Consider the following 19,154-nt stretch of genomic DNA (forward strand, 5'->3'; position numbering starts at 1 on the left):
GGGTTAGGCATAGACGTGCCAGACGTTCGGTTGGTCATACACGCCGGCATGCCGAGTCGATTACGGGATTACGTGCAAGAGAGCGGACGGGCGGGAAGAGACGGTGAGCCGAGTGAAGCAATTGTCGTGGTATGCCGGCCAAAGGGAAGAGAACGAGAGGATAAGGCCGACAAAAAGAAGGTCGAGCGAGCACGGGCGACGATAAGCAGCAGTTGGCCGCCGAAAGAGGCGGCGGTAGAGAGGCTTATCAGCGGAAAGTGGTGTCGCCGTGTGGTATTGGATCAGATGATGGATGGTCGATTGGATCGCGCGGGTTGCGACGACAAGGTGGAAGAGATATGCGATATATGCCGGCGACAGAGAGATCAGTTGATGTTTGAAGCGGATATATCGTGGGTTGAGAACGAGGACACAGGTAGTGGGAAAGGCATGGAAATGGCAGATCAATATGGAGGACAGGTAACAGAAGGAGAGATCCAGGCACGATTTGAGCAGGCCGGGCGGAGCATACGATACGAGCAATTCAAGGCGAGGCAAGACGAGATACGCATCCATCAGGAGGTGGAGACATTCGAGCAAGAGTTGGGACATATGGTCGGCCGGTGCATAGGTTGTTTCATGGCAACAGGCGTTATAGAGGAAGATCAATTACACAGGAGAGATGAGTGCCCGTTATGGGACAAGAGATGGTGGGATGACATGGCGCGAGCGGAAGAGAAGTGGCAGAAAAGCATGTTTACAAAAGGGGTCATGGCGGATCATTCCGGTTGTTTTGGTGTGGCATGCCGCAAGCGATTTGCACACATTGGGAGCCGTTGGACAACGATCAAGGAAGATTCAAGTTAAAGAAGGATGGGGTATGTCAATATGCAGGCGTATTGGTATGTGTATGGGCAGCCGTCGGTCGGATGCATCCCGACATAGCAGATGCAGTGGTCGGGGAGTTAGATGCAGCACGAGATTATGAGTGGCAAGAGTCAGAGGATAAGGTAGTATATGAGAAGGGATTAATGAAATGGTTAGGGGAGAAAGTTCAATGGGGGCATTTAGAGACAAATAGGTTATGTCAGGGATTTCATAGAATTATACAGGCAGTGCAGAAAAAAGCAAATAGGAATAGAGTATAGGGAAAGAAAGGGAGATTAGATTAGGATTACATAATATACAGCATGTTATTTACATAGTTTGGGAAGTTGGTTATGTAAGGAGGACAAGCAGGAGGGAGGATACAGGCAAGCGGGTTATATTAAGTAGTGATGAGGATAAAGGAGAGATAGGCAGGGAGAATAGTTAGGGGTAAATGTTTAGAGGGGTGATGGTTAGGGGAGGGATGTATGTGATGGTCAGGGGAGGGATATATGTAATGGTTAGGGGAGGGATGTATGTGATGGTCAGGGGAGGGATATATGTAATGGTTAGGGGAGGGATGTATGTGATGGTCAGGGGGGAGGGATGAGTTTCAAAAGTCAGCATGAGATAGCATGCGTTTTTGGGTTTAGGGCCGAAGACCGCGTAGAGCGCAGTGGCGGGATGGGATTGAAGCGAGGTCAGATAGAGTTTGAAATAGAGCGAGAAGAGATACGGAGGCGGCGGTTCGAGCGATTGCATAGGGCCGATATGAGAGGGCAGTTAAAGCAGATGATGGGCGAGTCAGCCGAGTTTCGAGGGTTGCAGGAGGCCGTAATCCGAACCGTGGTGCGCGGGGATGGGCCGATTGTGCAGATAACGCCGACCGGAGGTGGCAAGAGTTTGACATTCATGTTGCCGGCGTTTTGCACGCCGGACGGCATGACAATTGTGGTGACGCCGTTAGTGGCATTAGAGAACGACATGGAGGAGCGGTGCAGAAAGATGGGGATTGACGGATATGTGTGGAAGAGCCGGGGAGTGCAACGGGTGCATCATTGGTGTTCGTGACGCCGGAATCGGCCGTGACGAAAGGGTTCCGATCATTCGTGGAGAGAATGCATGGGCAGGAAAAGTTAGACCGGGTCATGGTGGATGAGTGTCACACGGCATTGGAGTGGACGAAAACATTCCGGCCGCGGATTGGGCAGTTGGGGTCAGCATTACAGGAGTTCGGGTTACAGGTCATTTGTTTAACGGCGACATTGAAGAGGACAGAAGAGCGGTTGTTATATGCACAGTTAGGGTTTGAAGCCGAACGCGTGCGTTTATTCCGAGAACGAACGACACGGCGGAATATTGAGTACCGGGTGGAGATCATTGAGGATAGGGAGGGGAAGGAGTAGGCCGCCGCAGTGGTGGTCAGCGATCGGCGCAGGAAGGGGCAAGACGATGGAAGCAGAATGGATCAGCAGCAAAGAACAACAAAGGTGAAGAGGAGGATGAGGTTATAGAGCGTGTTTGTGAAGTTGTAAAGACGTGGACAGAAGTAAATCACAATGAGGGAAAAGTGGTTATATATGGAGGCACAATCGAGAGGGTGAAGAAGATCGCAGCATCATTAGATTGTGTTGGGTATTGGAACAAGGCGGGAAGTGCGGAGGATAAAGCAAGATGGATGGAGGAGTGGAGAACAAGTGTTGGGGGGAAAGTCCGGTTGGATCGTCGCGACAAACGCATTGGGATTAGGGGTTGATGTGCCGGACGTCAGGTTAGTAGTTCATGCGGGAATGCCGCGCAGATTACGAGATTTTGTCCAGGAAAGCGGTCGAGGGGGCGGGATGGAAAGAGGAGCGAGTCCGTTGTCGTAGTGCAGAGTTCATGGATGAAAGAACAGCAGGAGATTTGGACAAAGAGGAGAGAGGAGAGAGATCGAGGCGGGGACAATGGTGTCAGTGAGGAGGGTGCGGTCAGCAAGCAGGCGTATGAGTGGGAGGAAGACGTTGTGGAGTTTGTAGAAGGCAAGGAGTGCCGGCGTGAGGTTTTAGACCGCGAGATGGATGGGTTTATGGGACGGGTAGGGTGTGAAGTAGGTGAAGAAGAGCGTTGCGATGTGTGTAGGGAGCGTGCATTGCGGATGGAAGCACAAGTATCAAGGAGAGGTACATCATGGGTCAGCATACAGAGTGAAGAGGAAGAGGAGTTGGCGAGGGCAGCAGCAGCAGTTGAGGCAGATTATGAGAGGAGCAAAAGGTCAATTCAGTGGGCAGAGATGGAGCAGGTAGCACGGGTAATGAAGGAAGCAGAGGACGCGGCAGATTTCGAGGCGGAGTTAGACGATTGGAGCGGGCGTTGCATTGTATGCAAAGTGGGAGGGAGCGAGGACGAGGTTTAGCATGCATTAGATGCATGTCCGATGAAAGGGTCGGAAGCATGGGAATTATTTGTGGAAGGTGTTGAGGAAGTTGAAAAGCAGATGTTTAAAGGGAAAAGGTTTGAGGATTTTTCAGGTTGTTTTGGTTGTGGTTTGCCGCAGAGGATATGTCGGGTATGGGAGGTAGCAGATGATGATGGACGACGGTTTAAGAAGATATATGGGAGAGAATGTCAGTATATAGGGTTATTGGTTCGGATATATGTCGGGTTGAGGATTCAAATGGGTGAGGAGTGGGCGGATGAGATATTAGGCATGATGAAAGCGGACGGGGTTGATATTGGTGATGGGTTCACGACGGATAGTATATATAAGTGGTTAGGGGTTTGGTTGAGTGGGGAGGGATGCAGACGAATCGGATGTGTCGGGTTGTATATATGTTAAGTTGTAAGAGAAGAAGTTAATACAAGTATAGAGTATTTAATATATAAGAATAAGTAGACAAGACAATTAGAGGGGTAACAGAAGTAGAAGAATAGTAAGTAATAAAGGAGAAATAATATAAAATATATATAAAGTAAAGGAAAAATAATATATAAGAGTAAAGAGTAGTAAAACAGTGGGGATGTAGGGTAGTGAAAAGAGGTTAAAATAAAGAGTGGGGTACAAGGTATTAAAATAATTATAGAGTAAAGAGTAGAGATATAGGGTAGGCAGGTGAACCCGTGTTTTAGCTCCCGGCAGGGGTGCGGTAGCACGAACGCGGAGCTAACGTCAAATTGCAGCGGTGTTGCCCCGCTACATGGCTTCTTTTTACATACAAAATCGGCGCCCCACATTTGAAGGCCGGGGGGCAACATGATTGGGTTCCCAGCAGTTAAAATCGAGGAGGGTAGTGCCAGTAGATAGATATCGCCATTCATAGGAGTTTGCAAGTTCGTTTTTTCAATTTGAAGAAGAATTGCAGGAATGTAGTCGATTATAAGTTTTGCAGTTATTTGTTCGATGTAGTTGATCATCGCAATATAATTGGTCAGAATATGTGGCCCGTGCGGCGATATACATTCAGAAGATCCAAGATGGCCCCATTGCCAGTCAACAAAAGCAGGATTATATGCAGATTTAATCAGTCAGGGTTAAGTATGAATTTGGTACGTCAAGTTAGGGTTAAAGTCAGTTCAATACGATAACAGCATATTGATCCGGCCATATTTACATTTACAATCCAGCCCGATTTATATAGTGTTATCAAGAGTAAGATAGTGGCAAGCCCATATTTAAAATATAAGTAATAGATTAGCCACAAGATATAGCATATAGAAGAGAATAGGTATTGTACCTATCCGTTCAATGTAAAGTGAAAGGTAATAAAGAAAGAAGTAGGGCCAAGAGGGAGACCGTATTTGACATCCAGCGATATAGACATAAAGGACAGATGCAGAGAGAGGTAAAGAGATACAGCATTATGGCCATAGGTGGCAGCCATAATAGCAGTAACAGCAGGCATGCCATAGATAAGGGTCAGCAGAGTACAGTTTACGACAGAAAAGTAAAGTACCCAATGTGAAGTGTAGAGGATAGACAATGGGTTTAGTTGTTTATTGTCAAGTAGAGAGATGGAAAAGGAGAAGATAAGAAGAAGGGAAAAGAAGAAAGATTTCAAGTTTAAATAGATAAAGATATTACAGTAAACGATATTCGACCAAAAGATATTTGACCAAAGGATGTTCAAGCAAAGGATATTGCACCAAAAGATGTTGAACCAAAAGATATATGAGAGAAGAATACAGTAAGCCGGATGATCGTATATAACAATTAAGGTTTGCAACCGTAGCAACCACAAAAGCAATTTGTCAACAAGATACATACAGCATCAATAACAGGATATCAATCCAGCCAAATTTACACCCAGATAAAATACCGTGCGATTCATATCCGGTTATTCAGCATACATTTATAACCGTCATGGAGCCGTTTATTTATTTGCCCGAATACCCGTTTGCATTTTGTACACAATGCCGCATTGGGTTTGTGGCCAGCGAGATTGTACATCATATAAAAGTTAAGCACAGCACAAAGACCCGACAGGAAACGAAGCGCATTGCGCAAAAGGTGGCAGCCATTCCAGGTATAGCCAAGAATCAGGACGATTTGAAGAATTGGATATTGCCGCCGCCAACCATCCAGATCAACCCGTACATCCAAGCCCCACGAGACGATGGATTAGGATGCAGCCATTGCCAATACGTAGTACGGGATAAACAGCAGATGCAGAAGCATGGCCGGACCGAGCACGGTTGGGTCAGCCGTCGCAAGAGAGGCGGACAGCAGCAAGCCGTGCCCGACGAACAAGATGCAATGTTGGCCGTGCCGTGGAGAGACCACGTACAATGCCAGCAGGTATGCAATTGGGGGCACGGCAAGCGTTGGTTTGAGGTTGGCCGCAACGATGAAAGAGCGACACAGGAGGAGGCCACCGACGGTGAGGGTGATGCCGATCACGAGGCCAACGTCGCGTTTTTCAACATGGTCCAGGAGGAAGGCAGGAAGGCGTTTGAGGATGAAGCCAGCGGCCGTCGCGTCCAGGATATAGACGACAAGAATGAGGCCCATCAGTGGTTGGGTCGATGCGGTTGGCCCCGCCATTTGGAGGGTATCCGCATCGACCGGTTGAGGACATTGTTGGAGCCGATCAGCGATGACGAGCCGGTGTTGCAGAGGATGTGGGAAGTGTTGGAAAGCGTCATGGATGCCGCGTATCAGGCGACGGCCCGCCAGTGTTACCCAGGCACGGCCGAGTTGTTTGAGATTGCACGTAAAGAAGCGCATATGACGACGACAAAGCCGTTCCAGGGATTGATGGAACCCGATGCATGGGTGCGATACAAGTCATGGTGGAAGCAGTTGTTGTGCATTTGGAAGCGATACGACGAATGGGATGCAGAAGATGGTTACGACAATGAGAGATTCAGTAACGGCGGAAGCAGCAGCAGCAGCAGCGACAGCGACAGCGATACCGATACCGACAGTAACAGCAATAGGTCCGCGTATGATGATGATGCGGTCAGCCGCCGTTATGGCCCATCCGACCCACGTCCGCCGTATAAGATGACAATACAGCAAGAAGAGTTGTGGAAAGCATTCGACAACGGCATCAGGCAGGTCGTCACGGGAGCCGACAGGGCAGGTCGGTACACAGCCGATCGTTTGCAGCGGAGTTGCTTGGACGCCATGGTGCAGTTTTTCGACCATCCATTGAAGAGCGGCAACCATTACGAGAGCATCGTCATCAGCGCGTTGGCCGTTATGGGGTTAGACGAGGGCGGCGGATGGAAGCCCGTGGAGAATTACACGTCAATTTATCCAGCCGTCATCAAAGTGGCGAGGTATTTAGTGTTGTACCAGTCCATGTTGGAGCGTCAAGCACAGATTGACCAGTTGGCCCAATACGCAACCATCCGTCAGGCCGAGGAGGAGGCCGAGGGATTATTCAGGATCGTGCGACGCAAGGTGCGGCGGTTCATGATCCGCATCCCCGAGGGAGAGGATATCGAGCCGTCGCCGATGAATTGGATCATCAACACGCGAACATACGGCATGCACATTCGGTATTCGATGCCCGGTTCCGAGATGATCGAGTGGCATGGCGATCCGATTTCATGCAACAGGGTCAAGATCAAGATGAGCGAGATATCCGACATGTTGCATGCATTCATCGGGGATGCACGGCAGACGTTAGTGCAATTGGCAACCGGCGGCGCCATTAGGAAAAGGGAGGTGAAGGGAGAGAGAAGAGGAGGAATGACGGCAGCAACAGGAACGATCATGAGGATGAGGATGACAATGACAGCGCCAATAACAATGACAGCAGCAACAACAACAGCAATAACGGTAACAGCAGCGATAATACAATATGGCCACCGCCGCAGAACATATTGCCCGCCATTCCGTGGTCCAGGATCGAGGATAGGCATGGCGAAAGCGCGTTGGAGCATTCATTTTTACAGGATGAAGCCAACCAGAGTTGGGTCATCAAGGGCGACAGGTGGGTGCAAAAGCAAGTTGCAGCAAGCAAGGCCAAGATGGAGGCATGGATCGCCAAGCCGCACAATGAGGCGTGCCCGTACCGAGAAGAGGCAATCCGACGGTACAGCCGTTTGATAGAGGAATTCAGGTCACAGTTGTTCGTCGCGATGCACATGTTGGGAGGCCAGCCGGCACGGTCCACCGAGATTTTGGGGATACGGATGTGGAACACGATGAACGGCGGAGTGCGCAACATATTCATCCACGACGGCATGGTTTGTTTCGTCACGATGTACCACAAGGGATTCCGGCAGTCAGGCAAGGTCAAGGTCATCCACCGGTATTTGCCACGCGAGGTAGGTGAGTTGTTGGTGTGGTACATGTGGATCGTTTTGCCGTTTTGGCACACAGTCCAGGTTGGCATGAAGCAGCAGCAGGAGAAGAGGCGCCGGAGTGCATTTTTATGGGCCGACGAGATTGTCAGCAAGGAGGGAGGGAAGGAGATGGATGGCGAAGGAAAAGGAGGAAGAGGGGAAGAGGGGAAGAGGGGAAGAGGAGGAGGAGGAGGAGGAGGAGGAGAAAAAGCATGCAAGAGGGAAGATAGAAAAGGAAAAGCAGTAGGCCAGGAGAGTTTGGGGTTGTTAGAGGAGAGGGAAGAAGAGGCCGTATTCATGCAGTGGTTCCGCGAGGCCAAATGGGGAACGACCGGGCAAGAAGGGCAATGCAACGATACAGCAACATGTTTTCCGGTAAACAGATCAACATCAGCATGTGGAGGCATATGGCCATCGCCATCAGCAACCGGTATTTAAACAAGGCGTTCGGCGAGATCGACGCAGGCGGCGGTGGCGATGACGACGATGACGGTGGTGAGGATAGTTTGGTGGACAGCATCCACGATTTGCAGGCCGGGCACGGTTCACACATAGCCGGGTTGATATACGCCCGGTTGTTCGGGCAGGGAGATTTAAGCACGATGAACAGGCGGGACGGGTTCCGCAAGGTAAGCATGCAGTGGCATCGGTTTTTTCGGGTTTGGGGCCGAGGACCGTGTAGAGCAGTTGGGCACGAAGCGTCCCCGTTACCCGTTCGACGAAGAGCGGGAGATGACGAGGCGCAACAGGTTCGGCCGGTTGCACAGAGTGGACATGCAAGGGCAGTTGAAGCAGATGATGGGGGCGACGGCAGCGTTCAGGGGCAGCAGGAATCGGTCATCCGGGCCGTGGCGCGAGGCGAGTGGCCCATCGTGCAGATCGCACCGACGGGTGGCGGCAAGAGTTTGACGTTCATGTTGCCAGCATATTGCACACCGGATGGGGTGACGGTAGTGGTGACGCCGTTGGTAGCGTTGCAGGACGACATGGCGGTGCGTTGTTCCAAGTTGGGGATCGAGGCATACGTATGGAGAAGTCGAGGGGTGATACAGAGAGCGGCATCGTTGGTGTTTGTGACGCCCGAGTCAGCCGTCAGCAAGGGATTCAGAACGTTTGTCGAGCGGATGCACGGGCAGCAAAGGTTGGACCGGGTCGTGGTGGATGAGTGCCACACGGTTTTGCAGTGCAGCAAGGGGTTCCGACCGATGATGATGCGGATAGGGGAGACATTGCAGGATTTCGGCGTACCCGTGATTTGTTTGACGGCAACGTTGAAGCCGAAGGACGAGATGGCGTTGTTCAGGGTTATGCGGTTCGTGCCGGAGAGGGTAAGGATGTTTCGCGAAGCGACAGGGCGGAAGAATATCGCGTACAGGGTAGAGGTGATTGACGACACGAGAGAGGACATAGCAGCATACCGATCCGGCCGGATTCAAAGGAGGCAGGCGAATTCAGGCCGGAAGAGGATCAGGGCGAATTTAGATGGTGTTATCAAGAGGAGCAGGGCGAATTCAAATGGTATTGTTATGATCAGCAGAGAGAGCGAGGCAGAGTTTAGTGTTCAAGAGACAGAACAGGAACAGGAACAGGAGGAGGAGAGCGAGGAAGATGATCAGGTGATGATTGAACGGATATGCAAGTTGGTGAAAGAATGGACGGCAGAGCATACCGAGGGCAAGGTGATCGTATACGGGGGGACAATCAAGCGAGTGCAGATGATTGCAGACGCATTAGGATGTGTAGGGTATTGGCGAGGGGCGGGGACGCAGCCGAGAAGGCAAGGCGGGTGGCAGAGTGGATGAGTAGCCGGGGAGGCGAAAGCGGATGGATGGCAGCGACAAACGCATTAGGGTTGGGGGTCGACGACCCGAACGTGCGGTTGGTGGTGCATGCAGGATGCCGCGGCAGATGGTTGATTTTGTGCAAGAGAGCGGACGAGGGGGCCGGGATGGGCAGAAGAGCGAGTCGGTGGTTTGCATCAGGCAGTCGTGGTTGGAACAACAGAGGGAGAAGAGGGACAAGCAAGAGGGTTACGGGTGGCAGCAGCGGCAGGAGTGGGATTGGGATAAGGATGTGATTGAGTTTGTAGACGGGAACCGATGTCGACGAGAAGTGTTGGATCGAGAGATGGACGGCAATATCGACCGGTTCGGATGCGAAGAGGATGAGGAGATGTGCGATGTGTGTTGGGAACAGCAGCGAGCAAGAGATGTAGACGATGCAGGGGTTGAATTGCGGTTTGCAGCAGAAGAGAGGGCAGACGATATGGTAGAGCAGGAAGAGGAAGGAGGAGGAGGAGGAGGAGGGAGAGAAGAAGAAGGAGGAGGAGGGAGAGAAGAAGAAGAAGGAGGAGGACAAGAAGAAGAAGAGCAGGATTATCAGCGCAGTCGTCAGTTCATACGGCAGGCAGAGACAGAAAGGAAAGTGCAGGTGATGGAAGAGGCCCGAGAGGTGGCCGAGTTGGAGGATATATTGGCAGAGTGGGCAGGGCATTGCGCCGCATGCAAGGTGTTGGGAGTAGAGGAGGACGAGCACGAGATGGAGGCATGCCCGTATCGAGAGGAGGAGGTGTGGAGGAAGATAGAGCAAGGCGCAAGGCAAGTGGAGGAAGAGATGATGGGAAAGAAGCGGTTTGCGGCGTTTTCGGCATGTTTCGGTTGCGGGATACCGCAGGCGTTTTGTGACAGATGGGTGGCAGCAAGCGACGACGGGCGATTATTCCGCCGAGCAGAAGGGAGAGCGTGTCAGTACGGTGGAGGATTGATTTTTAGGATCATGGTAGGGCAGAGTGCACGGGAGGAGGCATGGTGGAGGAGGGAGATTACGACGATGATGGGGGATATAGAGGAGGGAACAGAGTGGGATTATATCATGTACGGCAGGTTGTTTGCATGGTTAGGGGAGTTGGTCGAGTGGGGAGGACAAGCAGGAGGAGGGATAGAGGCGAGTCGGTTGTGTCAAGCGGTTACAAGGATAGAGAAGAGGTGGGCGGCGAGGATGAGATTATAGCGGTAGGATGAGTATTTGTAAAGATGAGTGTCATGGTTAGGGGAGGGATGAGTGTCATGGTTAGGGGAGGGATGTGTTTCATGGTTAGGGGAGGGATGTGTATCATGGTTAGGGGAGGGATGTGTATCATGGTTAGGGGAGGGATGTGTATCAGGGTTAGGGGGAAAGATATACATAAGGGTTAAAGAGAAGGTAAGCAGTTTATATTTATTAGTAATAGTAGTATTTATATATAGGAAATAAATAGGTTATGTATTTAAGATTTTATATATATAATAATAAAGATGAAATAATTATAGTTAAATATAAATATAAAAGGATTTAAAAGGATAAATAAAGCAGGATTTATATAAGATTATAAATAAATATAATTATATAGTTATTAAAAAGGAAAAAAGGTATATTATAGTATATTTCCATACAGTTATAAAGATATAAAAAGGATATAAATAAAAATAAAAGATATTAAAGTAGTAATAAAGTATTATAATTGTTAAAAAGATATTAAAGTAGTAATAAAGTATTGTAATTGTTAAAAGATAGAAGAAAAAGAAAAAGAAAAAAAGAGAAAATAGAGAGGAGGCAGTATAAAAAGCCGCAAAAGAAGTTATTTTAAAATATATAGTATGTCACGGGCTGAGTCCGGCGGTACGGGTGGACAGGGAACGCTTCGGGCGTAATAGGTTCTATTGCTACGGATAGGCACTGCAGGCAGGTCAGGCTCTATTAACAAGACGTAGCTCAAGGAGCTACGTTCAGGATCTGACTGGCGGTCTAACTAAGGTTACGGCGATAACGCTATCGCCACGTGATCTGATCCACTTGTGGCTCTAGGGTAGGTTGGTCTGACTTCGAGCTGTGACACTTTAAGTATAATAAGTTCTATTACTATAAATAGGCATTATAGGTAAATTAGGCTTTATTAATAAAATATAGCTTAAGGAGCTATATTTAAGATTTAATTAGTAATTTAATTAAGATTATAATAATAATAACGTACATGATAAGCGGGTGCAACAGACAAGCGAGTGCAACAAAAATCCCGCAATTTACATCTTCTCAACTTAATCAATTAATTTTCAACCACCAAATATGCCAGACCCAAATATTGAGGCTAGGATTCTTCTTGCACTTCGTGCCCTTCAAAATGACCCAAAATTAAGTCTCCGACGCGCCGCAGGCATCTACCAGGTCCGTTATTGGACTTTATATCGCCGACAGAAGGGTATCCTTTCTACGCGTGATTCTATCCCAAAATCACGCAAACTATCTGATCTAGAAGAACAGATCATAGTTCAGTTCATTCTCGATCTGGATTCGCGAGGGTTTCCCCGCGACTGCGTTGTGTTGAGGAGATGGCTAACCGATTGCTCGCCGACCGCGAGACGCCGCCTGTCGGCAAGCGCTGGGCCTCTAACTTCGTCAAGCGACACAAAGACCTCAAGACGCATTTCCCCGTAAATATGACTACCAGAGAGCCAAATGTGAAGATCCGACCATTATTCGCAACTGGTTTAGGCTCGTAGCAAATGTAATTGCGAAGTATGGCATCCGACCTGATGAAATCTACAACTTTGACGAGACTGGCTTTATGATGGGCGTTATTGCGAGCGGAATGGTCGTCACAGGTGCTGAAAGGCGTGGAAGACCAAAATCAGTGCAGCCTGGAAACCGGGAATGGATTACAGTCATTCAGGCGATCAATGCCGAGGGCCAAGCGATCCCGCCGTTCATCATAGGTGCGGGCCAATATCACCTCGCCCACTGGTACCGAGAAAGCAACCTCCCGGGCGATTGGGCTATTGCGACGAGTCCTAATGGCTGGACAGATAACGAGATAGTCCTCGAGTGGCTAAAGCACTTCGACCGGTGTACTACCAAGCAATCAAAGAATCGCTATCGTCTCCTGATCCTCGACGGACACCAAAGTCACCACTCGGTCGACTTTGAGAGATATTGCAAGGCAAATAAAATCATCACGCTTTGTATACCGCCTCATTCGTCTCATCTGCTGCAGCCTCTTGATGTCGGGTGCTTTGGCCTGCTTAAGAAGGCTTACGGGCGAGAAATCGAGCATTTGATCAGATGCTCCGTAACCCACATTTCCAAAACCGAGTTCTTGCCGGCTTTTTACACCGCCTACCAGGCCACAATGACAGAGAAAAATATTAAAGCAGCCTTTAGAGGAGCCGGACTTGCTCCTCTCGACCCAGAAAGTGTAATCTCGAAGCTCGATGTGCAGCTGCGGACTCCAACGCCTGTGGAGGAGGTAGTTAGCCCCTCGACCCCTTGGGTCTCAAAGACCCCAAAGACTATCCTTGAAGCCGACTCTCAGCTTGAATATCTTGAAAAGAGAATCAAAAGGCATAAAAGTAGCTCTCCAGAGTCAATTCTAGAAGCATTGAGGTCTTCTTCCAAGGGAACAAAGATAGTTATGCATAAGGTTGCCTTATTAGAGGCCAGGGTCCAAGATCTTGAACAGGCAAATAAGATACTAAGCCGGCGGCGGAGGGCAAAAAGAACCCGGCTACAGAAAGGAGGGGTGATGACAGTAGAGGAAGGAAGGCAAGTAATTGATCAAACGGATGTTGATGCGCAGGCGGTGGCTGGACCATCGAGAAGTGGTGGTCAAGGAGGGCCTCCGCGAATGAAGGAAAGGCGCTGTGGAGCGTGCGGCAAGACAGGACATAATGCAAGGACCTGTCAGATACTTGTCGCTATGTCTATGGAAGAATATAGCGATTAATTTTACTTAATTAATAGTCTGTTGTGTTTTTATTGCTATTTCTATCTGAGATGTTGTGATGTTGTGTTGCACTCGCTTGTCTGTTGCACCCGCTTATCATGTACGTTACTCTGGGTCGAAAAGTGTAGTTGGTGTAGTTGATCGGAACCTTGTATAAAGTCTAATAACGGACCTGGTAGATGCCTGCGGCGCGTCGGAGACTTAATTTTGGGTCATTTTGAAGGGCACGAAGTGCAAGAAGAATCCTAGCCTCAATATTTGGGTCTGACATATTTGGTAGTTGAAAATTAATTGATTAAGTTGAGAAGATGTAAATTGCGGGATTTTTGTTGCACTCGCTTGTCTGTTGCACCCGCTTATCATGTACGTTACCCCTATACTAGCTCGACAGCGACATGAAGTCGTCCGGACTGTCACCCTGCTTCGAATCAAGATTTTGAGGTGGAGGTATGGTCAAAGATCCTTCTAAATCCTCAGCTAATTGTTCAACAGTAGGAATCGTTGCTGTCCTCGAGCAGTGTTCAAGAGCCAATGCAAGTCTCATGTAGCAACAAGGGTCATGCATCAAAACATCCTGCCAACTAGTGATTCTCACATTCTCTGGTAAATATCGAGTGATGAGTTGGAAATTCGTGCTGATAAACTGTATAGTTCCGCCGAAATGGTCCAGGCCGTTGTAGCGAGCTTGGTATTCTTTCACAGCTCTAGTGAGTATGCAGAGACGATGGTATTGATCCGTCAACTCGACTTCGGGACAGGATCGACGGGTGATTTTCAAGTCTAGTACTTGCATCAAATACGGCAGTGCTGCAAATGCAGCGCTGATTGAGTCAGCGAAGCGTTATCCATCGTTTTAGCAAAAGTTACTCACATGCCAATGTAGAGGTAAGGCACAAGACCCAGCTGCATAAACTCGATGATGCAATTCGAGATGTCTAGAATGGCACTCTGAATTCCGTGGGCTGCTCCAGACAGATCCGAATAAGCAGACAAGGTCTCATCTCCAGTAGCTGAAATAGTAGCTGAAATACTTATACGTAAAAGGAGTTCCTGATGGCCAGCGCACAGCCTTGCAGCACTTCGGGCTAGATATTAGTCACTCGAAGAACATGAAAGTAGCGTAAGTGAAACGATTATACCTGTAGCTTATCCTTATCACCCTCGTGAATGCCGCCAGTGGCGGGTGCTGGAAGCTCGTGAGAGTATTTTGGCTATCATCTAATCCTGGAATATCGAGCATAGCTACGTCATGCCACTGTTTGAGTGAATTACCACTCTCTTCGAGTATCACCATAGCCTCTTTGAGTTGTTGTAGCGGCTTGGTCTTAAGCTGTTGGGGACACGATTCCAGTAGGAGAATATCCGTCGCAACCATGCAAAGCTTGAGTGCATGCATAAGGCGAACCGTAAAATGTTGTTTAATTTCCGTCATTTGTGCTTTCGACCAAGGCACATCGTCCTCGAACCAAGTATGACTCGGTAACGGGTACTGTTTGGGTATTAGAAGATCCCGCCTCTGTCCTAGAGCTATTATTCTATCAAGGAGAATGCAGCACCACCATAGTCTGATCAGGGTGATCGAGTCTGCCTTACGAGACGCAATAGTGGAAACTAACGGAGAACAACATATTGTTTCCACATTCGCTTGCTGGGCATGTCGAATTGCAGTCCTGAGCCAGATCGTGTTGGATCTTATACTAGGGCTGTCGATTTTGGCGACTTTAATTCTGGGCGAATATGTTTGGAAAGAAAGAAGAAGAGCACTCTGCCCCAGTATTACCGGTGAGGATTCTGATCCAATATCGAATAATATCTATTAAGGATTCGAAACCATTAGCTGTCCGTGCTTGTGGTTGCAGAAAGAGAAGAGTGGAGGAAGAATTTCACCTTGGCTTTCTTGTAAAATCCAGTTCGTGCATTCCGCACGTTGCCATAGCCTAGAGATGCAGCAGAGGCCGGGGAAAGGAACTGATGTAAGAAAAAGAAATGTCAGATGTCAAGGCATTGCAGTCAGCCAAGCGAAAGATGCATACTTACACCACTGGAAGCAAAGAGAGCGCACCATAAGAGTAGAAGTGGAGTTTGGCTCTTACAGACGCCCCCTTCTTGCCTGGGTTGAAAATAGCTACACCAGAACGACTGATCATCAAGAATAGGGAGCAGGGGATGGACATAGAATAGGTAACGCCTGATGAGTTCATCTAGCAGGAGTTTACTTGGGAGATGAAAGCAGCGCTGCGTTTGCAGATAATGCAAGTCCTCCGACGAAAGAGTTTCCATATTTCCGAGTTTAATAAACCCATATTCGCGAAAGTCTTGATAGCACATATGTGATTCTGTAATAGGTCTTGGTATTTCGGTATCTTTGGTCATAGACTCGCGAGAGGCGCTATGAATGTTACTGTAGATGTATGCTATTGGTGAATGAGCTTCAAACCACATGAAACTGGGAGCTTGTAATACACACTATTGGATGAATCCATGTTTATGCCTTCAAAACTTCCAGAGTCCGGTGTTGTATTGGGATTGTTCGGCTGTTGTTGAGCTGTCTCGAGTGGCTGCGTGGCTTCAACCGCAGCGTATGTTCCTTGGTTGTCTTCAAGAGGCAGAACCGTTCTGTCTAGACAGGGAATTTGGCTACAGATTCTGAAATTAGAACTGAAATATATAAGGAACATTGAGAGCACTTACCGTCTTGACTTCCGTTCAGCAACAAGGCATTCTTTCCCATCCAAGCAACAGTTGGTACATGGAACTCCACGATGCGATGCATCACATCTTACTTTCCTTGTCCTACACGGCAGACACGCTCTTGTTGAGCGTGTTGTAACTGGTTGGTACTGAATGCTTTCTGTCATTTTCTGTGTTGGTTGGTTGGTTGGTTGTATTCCTACTCGGTTTTAGCCGCTTTTAACAGCAGCCATGCCCGGCTAGTGGGGTTTGGCCGACAGCCGAGACGCGCCCCGAATATTCATCCGTGCCGCCCCACTTCGCCAAACATCAAACGATACAACCGTGTTGTACGTACGTGTACTGCGTACGTACGGCACGACCCACAATGTTCCCAACGAGGTCATTTGTGGGCCATATCTTACAAGTACGGAGCTGTACAAAATCTCTGCCATTCTCTCCTCAATGAGGGTAGCGTCAAAAGATGCCGCCTATTAAAGCTGACGCGGCCTTCGTTTAGCGACAGTTTATCGACCTTGGCCGGTCTAACTGCAAGAAAAGCAAGCGATACAGGTGCCGTCACTGCCAGAAGGAGTTTGCAGCGACCTCTGTTGGGAGGCCGAAAGAGCACCTCGCTACGTGTGACAAATGGCAAGCTAAGCAGCGACAAGAGCGTCAAGCTCGAGATAACGCCAGCTATCTTCCCTCATATTCTGAAGCTGTACAAGAGAAAATAACGGAGGTCGGAGTTCAGCATATCTCTCAGGACCAGAGTGGCGCATCAATCACTATCAATCACTATGAAGGGGATAATGAAATGAAATGGCTGCTGATTAAGCAGGACCACAATGATAATGATCATTGAAGGGCAAGGAATGAAATGATAGTGATTGAAATGATTCAATGAACGAAACATCCCGGCCATACCTAGTGAGCGCGATTAAGTCTAGGCTCATTCTTCTGCCACCACATCCTTGAGCAATCCGTCATAATCGTCCAGCAAACCCGCCTTTAACCAGGACCTCACGGTTTGCGTTACGGCAACTGTTTCCGCCTGCAGCCGGCAGCGTTTGGCCGACACCATGTTCCCACAGGAAGAGAATACCCTCTCGCACTCCGCCGCCATTAGAGGCACAGAGAGGATGTCTATAGCCATCCGTGTAAGACGTGGGTATTCAAACCTCTTGTTAAACCAATATAAAAATGGGCCAGAGTCTTTCTCAACAGGACCGGTGAGCTGTAGCCACCGGTCGAGCTCGTCACCCTCATTTCCCTCCAACCGCGCCGTGGTCGTTGACTTGAAACTGTCCAGGTACGAAGAGAACGAATCTTCTACTTCCTTGGCCCTCTTGATTGGACGTAGCTGGTCATAGTTGCCTCGTTCAAATTGGACCGGCAATTGCTTGTACTCCTGCCAGAGGCCGTCAATGAGTTGCTGAGCTTTTCCGATCCAACCCGGCCTCTCTCGATAAGCCCTATGAAGGAAGTCCCACCGAATCGCCGGGTGGAGGACAGTTGCGGCATAGTAATTCATATGTCAACTCAATCAATCAATCACCCCAATCAAATCAATCAAATCGTCAAATTCTTCCTTTCAATCAAATCAAATCACACATTTCTAAAGTTGAAATAATTGACATATTACATATGTATCATGTGATCGTCTAATCTCGAGGGAAAATCCACATCTTCTCGAGCCACTACCCTATACTAGATAGTTGCAGATAGGAGTCTACTCTCAAATAGCGGGGTGATTAGCGGCAAAGCTAAGTGTCTGCTATCGTGATCTAACGCATGACCCCAGCGCGCGTATGCAATGTGGAACGCGTTTTCCAACCATGTCGCGCCATCAAAATAATCCCTTCTACACGTGGTTGTCGAACTCGCCACTCTCCCCGTCGCCAGCTGGCTTTCCGCCAACAAGATTGACACCTTGTCCTACACCTCCTTCTTCCGTCTTCTCACGATTGTCTCAGCCTAAAACGGTCGCCAAGCAGTTGGAAGAAGCAGCCGTTGGAGCTTTACCTCCCAACCCGACCATTGAGAATCTGCCCAGGATTACCTGGAAGAACCGTCGCTTCGTCCAGGAGGATTTGTTAGCTCGAAAAGGTGCAAAGGGCAGGAAGAGCTGGATTAGGTCGCACGGGACCTTCCTAAGGAATGGAATATCTGTTGGAGCATTTTGAGGACTGGAAGGTCTTCTATAGTGAGGTTACGGAGGAGACGACGGGAGAAACTCAAGTGGATGCTGCGGAGCGGATTGTAACGGCGTCAGCAAATTTCCGAGAGTCCAACGGTCGGCCAAGCCGCGTTCGCCGTCTCCCTGCCCGCTTTGAGGAGGATGAGGTTTACGCGCTACCATAGCGGAGTCAACCTCCGAGATTCGTAGAATCTGCCTTACCGTCGCATTCTCGGGCTGATTATTCTACGGCGGAGAAGCGATCAGCGTCCGAAACGTCGCAAAGAGCACATTACCAGCGGACCATCGAGCCTACATTCGGGCATCAATCAACAACGGGTGGAAGAAGCTGAATGAGTATTATGACAAGCTCGGAGAATCTCCCTTGTTTGCGGCAGCAATCATTCTTCACCCGAGGTTCGGGATCAGCTGGTTAGAGGCGACTTGGGTGTCTGAGAAGCAACTCGCTTGGGTTCGTGATGCCAAGGCTGGAATCAAGGATTACTTCACCCGTTGGTACGACGCGAACCAGGGACTGTGCGAGGAAACAACGAAGTACGACGCAGCGCCAAGGACGATGGGTCAAGAGGATGATCAGTACACTCAGTGGATTAATAGCAAGACAAAGAAAGCGTTTGCGACGGGTGGCAGTGTCGGCGAGCTCGAAAGGTACCTCCGTCTCGAGCCACAGGATACGCAGGATGCTATCCAATGGTGGAGAGACCACAGGGCTTCGTTTCCTTCACTGAGCAGCTTTGCCCTGGATGTCTTTGCTATTCCAGCGATGGCGAGCGATTGTGAGAGACAATTCAGCCTAGCGAAGCTGACGTTGACTTCTCAGAGGCTCTCGATGGGCGCAGATACATTGGAACATGTTCAATGCCTCAAGAACTGGGTCAGGCAGGGCGGAGTAAGGTTAGGTAGTTGGGT

The 19,154-nt window shown here is 49.1% G+C and overlaps 5 protein-coding genes across 5 annotated transcripts; 4 read left to right on the top strand and 1 right to left on the bottom strand.

The window, feature by feature from the left end:
* Window positions 1-48: 48 nt before the first annotated feature.
* Window positions 49-846, top strand: FPOAC1_014031 (uncharacterized protein; the record flags this gene model as incomplete). Its single annotated transcript, XM_044858355.1, has 1 exon — window positions 49-846. The coding sequence occupies one exon, from the start codon at window positions 49-51 to the stop codon at window positions 844-846; it is 798 nt and encodes a 265-aa protein (XP_044700641.1).
* A 1,885-nt stretch (window positions 847-2,731) lies between these two features.
* Window positions 2,732-3,241, top strand: FPOAC1_014032 (uncharacterized protein; the record flags this gene model as incomplete). The annotated part of the gene is made up of 1 exon (XM_044858356.1): window positions 2,732-3,241. One exon carries the CDS (start codon window positions 2,732-2,734, stop codon window positions 3,239-3,241), a length of 510 nt encoding a protein of 169 aa, XP_044700642.1.
* A 1,944-nt stretch (window positions 3,242-5,185) lies between these two features.
* On the top strand, window positions 5,186-9,010 carry FPOAC1_014033 (uncharacterized protein; the record flags this gene model as incomplete). Its single annotated transcript, XM_044858357.1, has 4 exons — window positions 5,186-6,954; window positions 7,179-7,602; window positions 8,004-8,612; window positions 8,810-9,010. 4 exons carry the CDS (start codon window positions 5,186-5,188, stop codon window positions 9,008-9,010), a joined length of 3,003 nt encoding a protein of 1,000 aa, XP_044700643.1.
* Window positions 9,011-9,516: 506 nt separating this feature from the next.
* On the top strand, window positions 9,517-10,629 carry FPOAC1_014034 (uncharacterized protein; the record flags this gene model as incomplete). The annotated part of the gene is made up of 1 exon (XM_044858358.1): window positions 9,517-10,629. The coding sequence occupies one exon, from the start codon at window positions 9,517-9,519 to the stop codon at window positions 10,627-10,629; it is 1,113 nt and encodes a 370-aa protein (XP_044700644.1).
* A 3,125-nt stretch (window positions 10,630-13,754) lies between these two features.
* On the bottom strand, window positions 13,755-16,233 carry FPOAC1_014035 (uncharacterized protein; the record flags this gene model as incomplete). Its single annotated transcript, XM_044858359.1, has 7 exons — window positions 13,755-14,196; window positions 14,247-14,460; window positions 14,969-15,188; window positions 15,263-15,343; window positions 15,413-15,789; window positions 15,843-16,012; window positions 16,067-16,233. 7 exons carry the CDS (start codon window positions 16,231-16,233, stop codon window positions 13,755-13,757), a joined length of 1,671 nt encoding a protein of 556 aa, XP_044700645.1.
* Between the last annotated feature and the right edge of the window lie 2,921 nt (window positions 16,234-19,154).

This window comes from Fusarium poae, assembly GCF_019609905.1.
Source record: "Fusarium poae strain DAOMC 252244 chromosome Unknown contig_6, whole genome shotgun sequence".
Taxonomy (NCBI): Eukaryota; Fungi; Ascomycota; class Sordariomycetes; order Hypocreales; family Nectriaceae; genus Fusarium; species Fusarium poae.